The sequence below is a fragment of the Zingiber officinale genome, chromosome 7A (genome assembly GCF_018446385.1).
Source record: "Zingiber officinale cultivar Zhangliang chromosome 7A, Zo_v1.1, whole genome shotgun sequence".
Classification (NCBI taxonomy): domain Eukaryota; kingdom Viridiplantae; phylum Streptophyta; class Magnoliopsida; order Zingiberales; family Zingiberaceae; genus Zingiber; species Zingiber officinale.
Window position 1 is genome coordinate 142,101,091 of NC_055998.1, and position 11,957 is coordinate 142,113,047.

Consider the following 11,957-nt stretch of genomic DNA (forward strand, 5'->3'; position numbering starts at 1 on the left):
AAAAAGAGTTGTTACATGTAGAGATTTAAAAATTAAATTTTAACGTCGGATGTCGTCCATCGCTGCTGTGTGCATATGCTCGACAACATGCGTGGGGTGACGCGCGTCGCCTAGGGGTATAATCGAGTGAACTCTTGAATATTTGAGTTTGACTTATTTATAATCGAACCGAGCTCGACCTTTATTTAACGAATATATTCATGACTCACGAGCTTTATCGAGCTTTTATCGAGTCTAAACGAGTTTAATAAATATAAATTATAAATTTAAATATTCATTAAAAACTAAATTATATATTTTTTAAAAAAATATAATATTCTGGTTAAAATTTATAATTTTATTCTAATAAATAAATTTAATATATTTATCTATACTTTTCATAAATAGAATGTAAATTCAATATCAAAACTATTATTTTTTTATTTAAAAATTAATTCATGAGTTTAATGAACATGTTCACGAGCTAACGAGACGAATATTGTGAAACTTGAGCTTAGTTTGTTTATCTTAACGAGCCTCATTAAACGAGCTCAAACGAGCTTTTATCGAATCGAGCTTCGAATAATTTACGAGAGGCTTAGCTCATTTACATCCCTAGCATCACCCAACATAGTTTTGAGTAAAAATATTATATATTACCTGAAAAGGATCATTCAAGAAAATTTTTAAAAATGAAACATCTTTTTTATATTTTAAAATAGAACGTCCTATTATGATGATTTTTGATGAAGCTTCGATGACAAGCATTTATATAGATTGAAGCAGATATTGGGCTTCGAAGATGACCATCAGCTCATGATGTAGGACTTCTGTTTTTTATATATGTTTAATAAAATAAATAAATAAAAAAATTTGAAGACTATAAATTTTCTTTTTAAAAAGTATAAAAATTTATAATATTAAATTATTTACAATATCTTTAAAATAAAAATAATATAAATTGAACTTAATAAAAAAATTTAATAAATAAATTTAAGCAATTTTTAGATGACTTTTTTTTTAGAGAAAATATAAAAGTTTTAAAAATCAACTAGGCTAGCTTTAGGTAGAGAAAAATATCCAATTACAATTTTAATTTTGCATGCAGTCCCTACTCTCTAATCACAATAAAACTTTGTTTCCATTTCCTCATACAAAGTTTTATTTCCTTAATTTCCTCATACAAATATTATTATCTAATTGACCCTTAGATTTGTTAGGTACAAAAAATCAAAAAATGAGTATTATTCTTTTTAAATCAGCACTTCAAATTAGAATCGAGTATATTTTCTATTAAATTGAGCACGATTTTTTTCTTGCTTTAATATATTCCTTCTAAATTCAGCACAATTTAAATAAAATCTAGTATATTTTTATTCAATTAAGTATCATTTAAAGAAAATCTAATATATTTTACATCTAATTGAGGTGGAAAAAGAATCGTCCTCAATTTGATAGAAAATATACTAAAATAAGTATAATTATTCTTAAAAATACTTTTACTAGAATTAAGTATATTTTCTATTAAAATTGTCTCTGGTACAAATAGTCTAAAAATAAGTATAATTTCTGTTAAATTCAACATTTTAAACTAGAATCGAGTATATTTTTTATTAAATTGAATACGACTTTTTTCCTACTTAATATAATTATCATCATTTAAAAAAAATCTAGTATATTTTCCATCCAATTGAGTACTATTTTAAAAAAATATAATATATTTTCTATTCAATTGAATGGAAAAAAAACCGTTCTTCTAATTTAATGTACTGAATTTAAGAGGAATTATACTTATTTTTAGATTTTTTATACTTAAAATATCAGGGACGATTAGGTAAATATGTTTGATTAGGGGATGAAAATAACTTTTTTTATATAATGGAGACTGCATGCAAAATTTTATTTGTCATTGAGGATTGCATACAAATTTTCCCAAATATAAAATCCAACACGTAACGATAACAATAATAAGAAAACAGCCTTCCTAAACCCATAACCACCTCTAATTAACATATCGTGCCGTATACATACTCTATTTTACAACCCGAAGTTGCAAAAAAAAAAAAAAAAAATCAACGTTTGAAAAAGTACCCTCCATAGGATACACCTGAGCCATTATGATACATTTGAGGATTTAATTGAATCTAAATGGTTAATTAACATAGTAAAGATTACAGCTTGAACCTATGAACCATCTCGGCTCTGGTGTTTCCTATGGAGGGCTCTTCTCTAAAATCTGAGTTCCTCTAAGCGGATGGTAGCTTTGCTGATGATATTCCTTCAACCATGATGAAATGGACCTCTAATAAAAAGCTGAAGCATTGTTGCACGCATGGACATATGAAGGATCTCATACCGAATTTTAGGACTTGCCTCACATCACTCTGCAAGTATATGAGTTGATGTAAATTATTGCAGATCTTGGATAGATGTACTGGTATCAGGTAAATAGAAGTCAGCATGATATTCCTTCAACCATGACGAAATGGGCATCCTCTAATACAAAGCTGAAGCATTGCTTGCACTCATGGACATATGAAAGAATCTCATACCGAGTTTTAGGACTTGCCTCACACCACTGCAAGAATTTGAGTTGATGTAAATTATTGCAGCTCTTGGATAAATGGGAATCCTAGGTTGCAAATGTAGGGAAGATAAACATCCCTTAAGTGGCGTTCTTTGAGTAAAAGAATAAATTCTGCATAATGCCATACCGGGTCGCTGATGGCTGATCACATTTTCTCATCACACTAAACATATGGAGAAATGGAGCAGCAAGTCCAAGCTTAGGCTCCAGTGTGTCATTTGTTACTGGCGTTAACAAAATAAACATTATTTTCGATAGATATTATAGCCAAATTGTTGATTGGCCCGCCCTGACCTCTCTTCTGGTTTGTGGGATCGTCAGGACACTCCATAGCTATATAAACTTTCAACAAAAAGGATGGTGCTTTTGGAGTTCCATAAAATGGAACATTGAGAGTCTGGTTTCTCTTTGCCTCAGATCCTTTGAATTGGCTTAGATCAAGGAAGACATAGTTAATTGACTTGCCCATTTCCATTAAGATCCAGAGCCTGTCATTGTTTAAAACCTCGTATATAGTTATGTGGAAGGGGATGCCAACTGGTAGTCCTGGAATAAAAATCAGAGGGTTTTCTGAATCATTTCCAATAACTCGAACTTCGGCTTTTTTCTGTTTGAATCTTCCAGAATATGTCACCTTTTGAGGATAGAAGAGTTCCACCATCTTTCGGAACACATGTGGATGGAAGTCTGTATCTGTTGTGCATCCATTGCAAACACGCCTGACTTCCTTGGCAAAAGCAGAAAGATTAGATGATCCTTCACAAAGGAACTCCAAGCGCAAAATTATAGATTTCAGCTCTGCGAATATAGGTTCAGGGTGTACCCCAATCTCGGTGAGTCTAAAAGCATAACTAAGTAAGGTCAACTCTAGAACATGACACTCTTCGTCACTCTGCAGATCACAGAAGGCATTCCTCAATCTTTTGAGATTTGAGTCTAACTTTTCCAGTTTGATATCCAGTGCCGGCATACCCATAAAGTGAGATCCAGTTGATAGACACCTCTCCCACACTTCAGCAATCAAATGGATTGCCTCAATGTACAATGATACAAAGTCTAAAAATCCACAAGCAGATTGGTCAACATCCAAAGCAATGGTTTCTAATTCTTCTTTGCAATCCCTATGTGAAATAGAAATCATACAACATAACTTGAAATACATTGAAATGCATTTACTGTAAGAGTGACTGTAACACAAAAAGAACAAAGAGTACCTTAACAAGCTTCGCACTTTATGTAGCTGATGTGACTTGATCAAGGGCCAGGCTTCACCAATAGTTTTCAAATTAAGCTTAATGGAGTGCATTATTTCATCATTCAACAGCTCACTGCTGTCCTGCAGTTGCTCAGGGAATGTTAATATCTCGCTAAAATCCAATGTATTTCCCTTGAAAGCAAAATCAAACATTGTGAAATCAACTGGGCCAGCAGAACTGTATAACTTATTGACTTCTTTGCTTTGAGAGCATAAATAAGCAACAAGGGAATCTTGGCTTATAGCACCTCTAAGAGCTGAGGCAATTCTTCCACAAAGAGGAACTGCATAAGAAAATAGAACCGCAGGTATATCAGTAGTTCGCTGTTCATTGAAGAAAGATGATGAGATGATTAACACTAACTTTGCTGCCACCCCAGGACTATCTAAGATCAGCTCTCCACATGAGAGATCTGTCTGGATAATTGAAAATGAAAGTTAGCATTAGTGTCCCAGTGCATTTAGTTAAGTCAAATCTTAACAATTATAACATGGATTGGAAGTAAATGGATCTTATGAACATGACAACATGCTCCTTTATATCTATAAAAAAATGGCATACCTTTTTCACAAATTCTTTAGCTACCTTAGTCGAGAACTTCTTGTGATTCTTACCAAGAAAGAAAAGAACAAAGAAGATATCTTTTTCTTCCTGCAACAAGAGGTCAATAGATAGTTGATGAGAAAGATGTGGCATACTTGACAAGTCAGTTTGAGGACCAATTAGGAAGATTTTGAAGGAATAGCAAAATAGAATTTGTCAGTTGCTATTTTTCTATCACCAAGTTGGCTTTACCATGAGTTTGATCAGAGGATTCTGAATGCCAAAAAATTTATAAAGAGAGATTATATTTTTATTACAACTAATGTCCGCATGCAGAGATTGAAAGTAATCCAGACACTATTTGAAAGCAATGCTAATCAAGATATCCTCAAATGGAACACAATAGTGGTATGAAGCTTTCATAAATTATTGGATATCTCCAAATTATTTGGAACCGGCTAAATGGATCTTATCCTATCATTGATCTTGTACGACCATATTGTTAGTGGTACCTAAAACACCTAACTTTTTTGCCAATGTTTAGCAATTTTTTTTTGTCTTGATCCAGCCTCACACCCTTGATTTAAACTAATGCAAACTACATAATTATGAATCTTATTATTATAAATATATACTAACTTAATCTAATTTATGTCATCTTTTTTTTATCTGCCTATCAAAGCTACACGTAATTGCTTGCAAGTAGTAAATATTTTTATTTTCTCTTTCAGTAATTTTCTCATGCTGTAGTGTCAAAACTTCAAAAACAGGGGTAAAGAAGAAAATTATTTCAACTAGAAATTAAGAAAAAGAACATAACAGTGGATAATATAAGTTGAAACAGGGAAAAGTTTACCAAAGTAAAGATAAATAAAGCATTTAAAGAAAATGATAGAGGTCATTAACTAGAGAATAAACATAGTTACATTTAAATTAATCTCTTAAAAGAACATGCCAAAAATTTCAAAGCAAAGGGGGAAACATCACAGCCCCTTTTCCATCTTTATGATAAAGAATTATTATTTTTTATACAAAGAACAATTGATCTTCCCAAAAATAACAAAAATATTTGTATATTGTGCAGGTAATTGTATTGAACCCACAATCAAATGAACCCACAATCAACACGTTTTCAGAAACAGTTTCTTCCTTTAAAGATGAAAATAGAAGAATCAGATTTGTTTTGTTCAAACAAGGGGGATCTATTGTTCACCTCGATTTGTTTTTTCAGCCAACAAGAACTTAAACAATCCACTTGAATGGTTGGTTCCATGGGACAAGAGGAATAGAACGAGCTCTGTTGAGTCTATGAACTATGGTGCCATGCCAGAACCAAGTGCATGGATGATATCCTTTACTACCCACAGCAATAAAAACTCAGCATATAATTTACCAATTACAGTACAGAGATCAATTTTGTGATTAATGAAAGTTTAATTTCTTTCAAAGAAATGCATTTTATCATTGTCCGTGTTCCTCCAAAGAAAAGCATTAGTAGTCTTGCGACAAGATCCATAAACAAATTGGAGTTAGCAGTTATAAACAAACAGATATCTAATGGGATTTAATTAAGGGATCAACATAAAGAGTGACTATTGAGGTGCATAAAACAAGAAATGGCAAGAAAAATATACTTCTAGAGAGTGTAACATGGAAATGCACTAAAGCAAATCCTACAAAGTCAAACCTCTGGGAATGTCTCTAAATTGGTGATGAGAGAATCAATTGCTTTAGTGAATGTCACAAGATCAGGCAACTTCACTAGCTGAAGCAGTTTCCTTGCTTTGCATCTTATCGAGGCATTAATATCTGATAACAGCCAAAGAAACTGCAGAGGTTCCCAAACAATTTAGATCACATAAAAACAAGAAGAGTAAAACATAACTGGAATTCAATTCAACCATGGCTAATTTATGCTATTTATTGTGCAAGACTAATCGTGAAGGTTATGAATGATATCACATCTATCTATAATTCACATCATACGCAGTGGCAATAAACAATAAGCATTAGATCATTAGTGAGACATGAATCATGATGCAGCAATAAATCACATTACAATAACAAAGAGAGGAATATAAGATTAGATCACATACCATTTGCGTGTGTTTACTCTGTATTATTAGGCTGTTACAAGTTGCCATATGACACAGTGTTTGCAAAGTTTGTAATTGAACCACCTCTGTATCATCATTTAACATATCCATTAACAAGTTTATGGCCTCATTAGCAAACTGGGCGGAGGAAATACTTAGCTTTCCCAATGATCTACAGGCAGCTTCCCGTACCTAGAAAAGATAACAGTCAACACTTCATCGAAACTACAAAGCAGAAGTACATAATTATAATGTGTCACTGAAAAGATAAGGAAAAACAGAATAATAAGTTGGAAATCACCTTGTAAAACTCATCTTCAATCCCGTGCACAAAAATGCCAGCAGCCGATTGCAATGAAATTTTAGTTCCATTGACAGAACTTTCAACATGAGATCCACTCTTGGCGCGCAATATTTTCTTGGAGAGAGACTGTAACAGGACATTCTCCTGTACTAGTCTGACTCTCCCAAGAGCAATAAAAGCTTCATATCTAACTTCCACACACATATCTCTTGCCATTGAACCAAGCTGAAATATGAATAATGGACTTAGACACAAGTAATGATAGAGATCAGTAATAGAACAAAAAATAATAACTAGCAAATGATTGCTAAAACAATCTCATTCCTATTGTCTAGAACAATATTTTGTTGTGAATATATAGTTTAGATGTACAAAATTAAACTTCAAGATAGTGGTGCAATAAAGTGTGACAAGCTAGACACAAATCATGGTCAATAAAACATCTGCAAACTATAGGAAAGGAGATCGGGGGAGAGGGGGCACTCAAGCAGGTTAAGCTAGATTCTTGAAATTATAGTATTCTGCTAAGCTACCAATGAATAGCACGTGAATATTACAATGCATCCAACATGGTAGCAAATCACTTTGTCTTTTCCCAGTAGACCAAATGTGAGATACTAAAATCTATAGATCAACAAGACATAGCTACGATAAAAGAAACCTACTTCCAGGTAACTTGGCCATTGGAACAACTATTTTAAAGCTTAATTCATTCAAGCAAATGGAGGAATCTCGAATAAGCTGGGATGAAAAGCATATAAATGACAAGTAAAAAAAAAAAGGGCAGCCCGGTGCACGAAACTCCCGCCATGCGGGGTCCCGGGGAAGGATCCATTGTACGCAGCCTTACCCTGTTTTTTTTGCAAGAGGCTGTTTCCAGGATTCGAACCCGTGACCTTTTGGTCACATGGCAACAACGTTACCATTGCGCCAAGGCTCCCCTTCATATAAATGACAAGTAAAGAAGCAAAAAAAGAAAAATGCAAAACAATCAGACAAATTCTCTAAATTCACTATAAAGTTTTATATAAGAGCTACCTGTTTGAAAAAAAAAAAATGATAGGAGATCACCAAAAACTTTTATGAAGAATACTGAATCTAACATGCCACAGATACACAAAAAGAGAAAAACAAGAGATAGAAATAAACTCAGAAAAGATAATAACTCAGGCATCAAGAAACGAAAGAAAAAAGTGCTCACCTGAACAAATATCATAGTCATTTGGTCGCTATGCTCAGCACCCTGTTGGCTGGCAGTAAAAATCTCCCCACATTCGCTGATCTAATCATAACATCTCAAGCATATCAGCTAGTTCAGATCAAACATTTCCAAAAAAAATATGCAAGTTCATGTCAAAACAATCCTTACCAATCGAACAGCAACCAATCTCACTACCTCCGCTTCGTCCTTGAGAAGCTCAACAGCACGATCAAAAAAATGCTCCACGTCCAAACTATCAATGCCACCACCGGCATACCTTAGCAAAGCTATCATGCCATCAACCGCACGTCTCCTAACCAAGGGGTAGAGATCCATCACAAGACTGCGAAAAATTCTGATTACTAGATGACGACTAAACAAATCCCCACGCATTCCCTCCACACTCCTCACCAAGAGATCAAGTATCCCCGACCGAACAGCCGCAATTGGGCTTGAAGCAAGCGATATAAGAATATCGCCGTTTAAGACGGATGCAATAAGAGGAAGCTCTCCTCCCCCTTTATCACCAGCTTCTCTATCAGCACATAGTGCATGTGCCTCCGCGGCGGAAACAAGAGTTGCAAGGGCATCCGCCGCTAGGTTGTCGCAACTATCAAGGAAAGGACGAACAGCAGCGACCACGGCGGAGGCGAATTCTCGGGATAGCATGGCTGCATCACCAAGGATCTTGAGTTTCAAACGGAGGATGGTAGAGTCGTCAGCGCGGTGGCGGAGGGAGCCAATGAGGATGTCAACGATGGAGCGGCGAGTGTTCTCAGTGGAATCGGGGTGCGTAAGGAGAGATCGAGCCAAGGAAAGGGCCCTGAGGCAACGAGGTGAGTCGGCAGAAGAGGAAGAGAGCTGCTTTTGCAGTCGCGCAAGGAGATCAAGGTCCATAGCTTTCAGGTCTTCAGTAATCAAAGATGGTGATGCTATTCCTTCACTCCGTCACGGCATTGTCTGAGCGATTGGCATATTTGTAGGCAAACAATAAGAAACTAGAGAACGAGAACGACGGAAGTGCAGAACGTGTGGGTAGGAAGGGTCACTGAGCTCGAGAACGACGGCCGCGGCGCTGGAGCTCGACGACGGCGAGGGTTTCGGCGAGGGAGAAATCAACAGGGGAATGGGTCGTGAAGGTTTTAATTTGAATAATTTAATTCAGTTGAATTCAATTGTCTCTGAGTAAAGTATAAGGGCCAAAGTGTAAATCTCCAGTCGATCAATTTTATAATGGCCATTGGATTGGTATCGAACGGAGATGAAAGGGAAATCAATTAAGACCGTGGGATGGACAAATCGGACGGTCAAGGAAAAATCCCTGGACGCCATTGTCTAACCCCACCCGGATTGTCTATAAAAACGACTCCTTGCGGTCCCTTCCGAGTAGGACAAGCATTCAGTTAATTTTATCCATAAATTAATCGAATTAATCAAAAATTGATTTAGTGTTGGTTAATCGAATCGAATCAAATCAAAGTTTTATTAAAATTGAATTAATCGAATTAGTTATTTCAATTAACACCGAATTAACTAAATTTGTTTAAAATAACAATAAAAAAAATTTATACAAAATTAATATCAAATTAACCGAATGCTCACTCCTACTTCCGAGGGTCACTCTACTCCACTCTCTTGTATATGCTATTCCTCTTCAAAACTTATGCTCCACCGAGCAGACTGCGAGTCGCAGTTTCCTTGAAACAGATTCGCCCACTTTCGGCTGTGATTCGAGACTTACAAGGGTCGTCTCTCTTGTATATGCTATTCCTCTTCGAAACTTATGCTCCACCGAGCAGACTGCGAGTCGCAGTTTCCTTGAAACAGATTCGCCCACTTTCAGCTGTGATTCGAGGCTTACAAGGGTCGTCTATTTCCCAGGATACAACGGTCGACCGTGAATCCGACCCAGCACAGGTGGTCATGGCACGTCCACTCCGCCGAGCAAGAGATGCACGACAGAGGAGGAGGCTTTGCTTGCTGTGTCTTCTAATGGAGAGCCTTTGCTCCACTTGGTTCAACTTGATTTAGTGCAATCCGAACTCTGGATTTGCACCCCTTGCGCACCCACGTGTGAGAGAAAGTCTCTCCCCATACATTGTTCACACCCTTAATGTATGTGAATCAATATAAATCAACAAAAATGTCTTAAAACTTTGAATATGAGACTAAAATCTCATTCACAATAGAACCTCTTTCCTCTTTCATTTCTTCTCCATTCATTTATTCATCAACTTATTCTTCGATCCTGTGTGGTTTATCTCGAGGTTGGGTTAAATTAACGCTGTTTTTGTTGAAAACATAGTTAATTTGTTAAATTAACTATGTTATTTAAAATATGTGCAGATATATATGGTAGCTTGAGTGCAATGCATAGTTATAAAAAACTGAACGCGAGTTCCTATCCAATCTGGGTATGGAATAGGAGATTAGATGTGCATTTGAGATTAGTCAAATATTCAACGGGTAAATATGACAATTGTTAACTTTTCATACTTAAGATGTATGGTTTATGACTACTCGGTACAAATAACTGTGCATATTTTTTTTTAGTTTGTAAAGTAGGTTTATTTAGGATTGTTGTGATAGTTATGCAATTGAGCTAGCTAATTGGGGGCTGGCCTGTCCAGTGAGTTTATTTAAGTTAGCTCCCAGTTCAATATGCAATTCTACTAATTGACCAACCTGTTGGTTCGATTTGTGATCTTGTGACCAGATTGGCAATGGCTACGCCCCTGTCCTGGACTGCCACACCTCCCACATTGCGGTCAAGTTTGCCGAGATCCTCACCAAGATCGACAGGCGGTCCGGAAAGGAACTCGAGAAGGAGCCTAATTAAGTTCCTCAAGAACGGAGATGCCGGCTTTGTCAAGATGATTCCCACCAAGCCAATGGTGGTTGAGACATTCTCGGAGTAACCTCTGCTCGGCCGTTTCGCCATCCGCGACATGCGTCAGACTGTGGCCGTTGGTGTCATCAAGACCGTAGAGATGAAGGATCCTACTGGTGCCAAGGTCACCAAGGCCGCGGCCAAGAAGTGAGATCTTTATCATTGTTAGGAGGAAACATGGTTTTGTCTTCCTCTTTTTTTCCCCATTCGACGGCTAGTTCGTATCTTATTGATGGGTCAAGTTGACTATTAGCCTTGAGTCCGAACTCTTTATCGTTTGCTTAGTTTCCATGGCAGTTTAGTTCCACTCTATTAGTGCAACTTCAGGAAGTTCTTCAAATGGGATTTTAAGTTTATTCTCTTTTGTAGCAAAGAGAAGTCGGATAAGTACCAACTATTCTTTTAGACTTTTAGTGTTGAAGTTTGATGGAAAAGCATTTGCCATTAGGATTGCGAATGAATTGAAGGATTATGAACAAATTTAGTATTTGATTTGGGAAGAATTTATTTATATGCATTTAATACATATAAAACTAATTAAATGAATAAGTTATTAAATGAGTAAGTTTGAATAATTTGGTAGTTTGAACTGATAAATAACATTTTGTAAATAATATTTATGAATAATGTTTATCAATAAATCTTATAAACATATTAAATAAGTAAAATAAAAATGTTAAAATTAACAAATAAAAGCTTAATAACTAGTAATTGAAAATGTAAATTTCAACTAATAAAAAAATATTGAATTGATAACTAATAATATCTAAATAAATTAATCTTAAATCAAACTTAATCAAGTTCAAATTTATAAAAAATAAATCAAGATAAACTTAAACAATTATTTTAACCGTTTGGTTCATTTTAAATTTGATTTAGATCGCTTTTTTTATTAAATAAGCTTGAACATGACTTGACTTAGACTAAAATGAGCAGGTGTGGTTAAGAAGAGAGCTCTATACAACTCGAGAATGAATTAGAGAAAATAATTTCTAGAAAATGTTTTTTTCCATTGACTATGATTTTATTTAATGTTAATGTTTTTTCATCATCTTGAACACAAAATAAAGTTTTAATATTCTAAAAATTTCATGGCAAAAT

The 11,957-nt window shown here is 35.2% G+C and overlaps 2 protein-coding genes across 2 annotated transcripts; one reads left to right on the forward strand and one right to left on the reverse strand.

Annotated features, from left to right (window-relative positions):
• Positions 1–1,960: 1,960 nt before the first annotated feature.
• Positions 1,961–9,125, reverse strand: LOC122003033 (protein SIEL-like). Its single transcript, XM_042558462.1, has 8 exons — positions 8,135–9,125; positions 7,967–8,047; positions 6,763–6,990; positions 6,462–6,653; positions 6,053–6,193; positions 4,384–4,473; positions 3,781–4,238; positions 1,961–3,687 (listed from the first exon to the last, which is right to left on the reverse strand). Exons 1-8 carry the CDS (start codon positions 8,861–8,863, stop codon positions 2,781–2,783), a joined length of 2,826 nt encoding a protein of 941 aa, XP_042414396.1. The 5' UTR covers positions 8,864–9,125; the 3' UTR covers positions 1,961–2,780.
• On the forward strand, positions 2,166–11,007 carry LOC122003034 (elongation factor 1-alpha). Its single transcript, XM_042558463.1, is given in 3 exon segments — positions 2,166–2,186; positions 10,683–10,799; positions 10,801–11,007. Coding segments are annotated over 3 exon segments (345 nt in total).
• Positions 11,008–11,957: the final 950 nt, after the last annotated feature.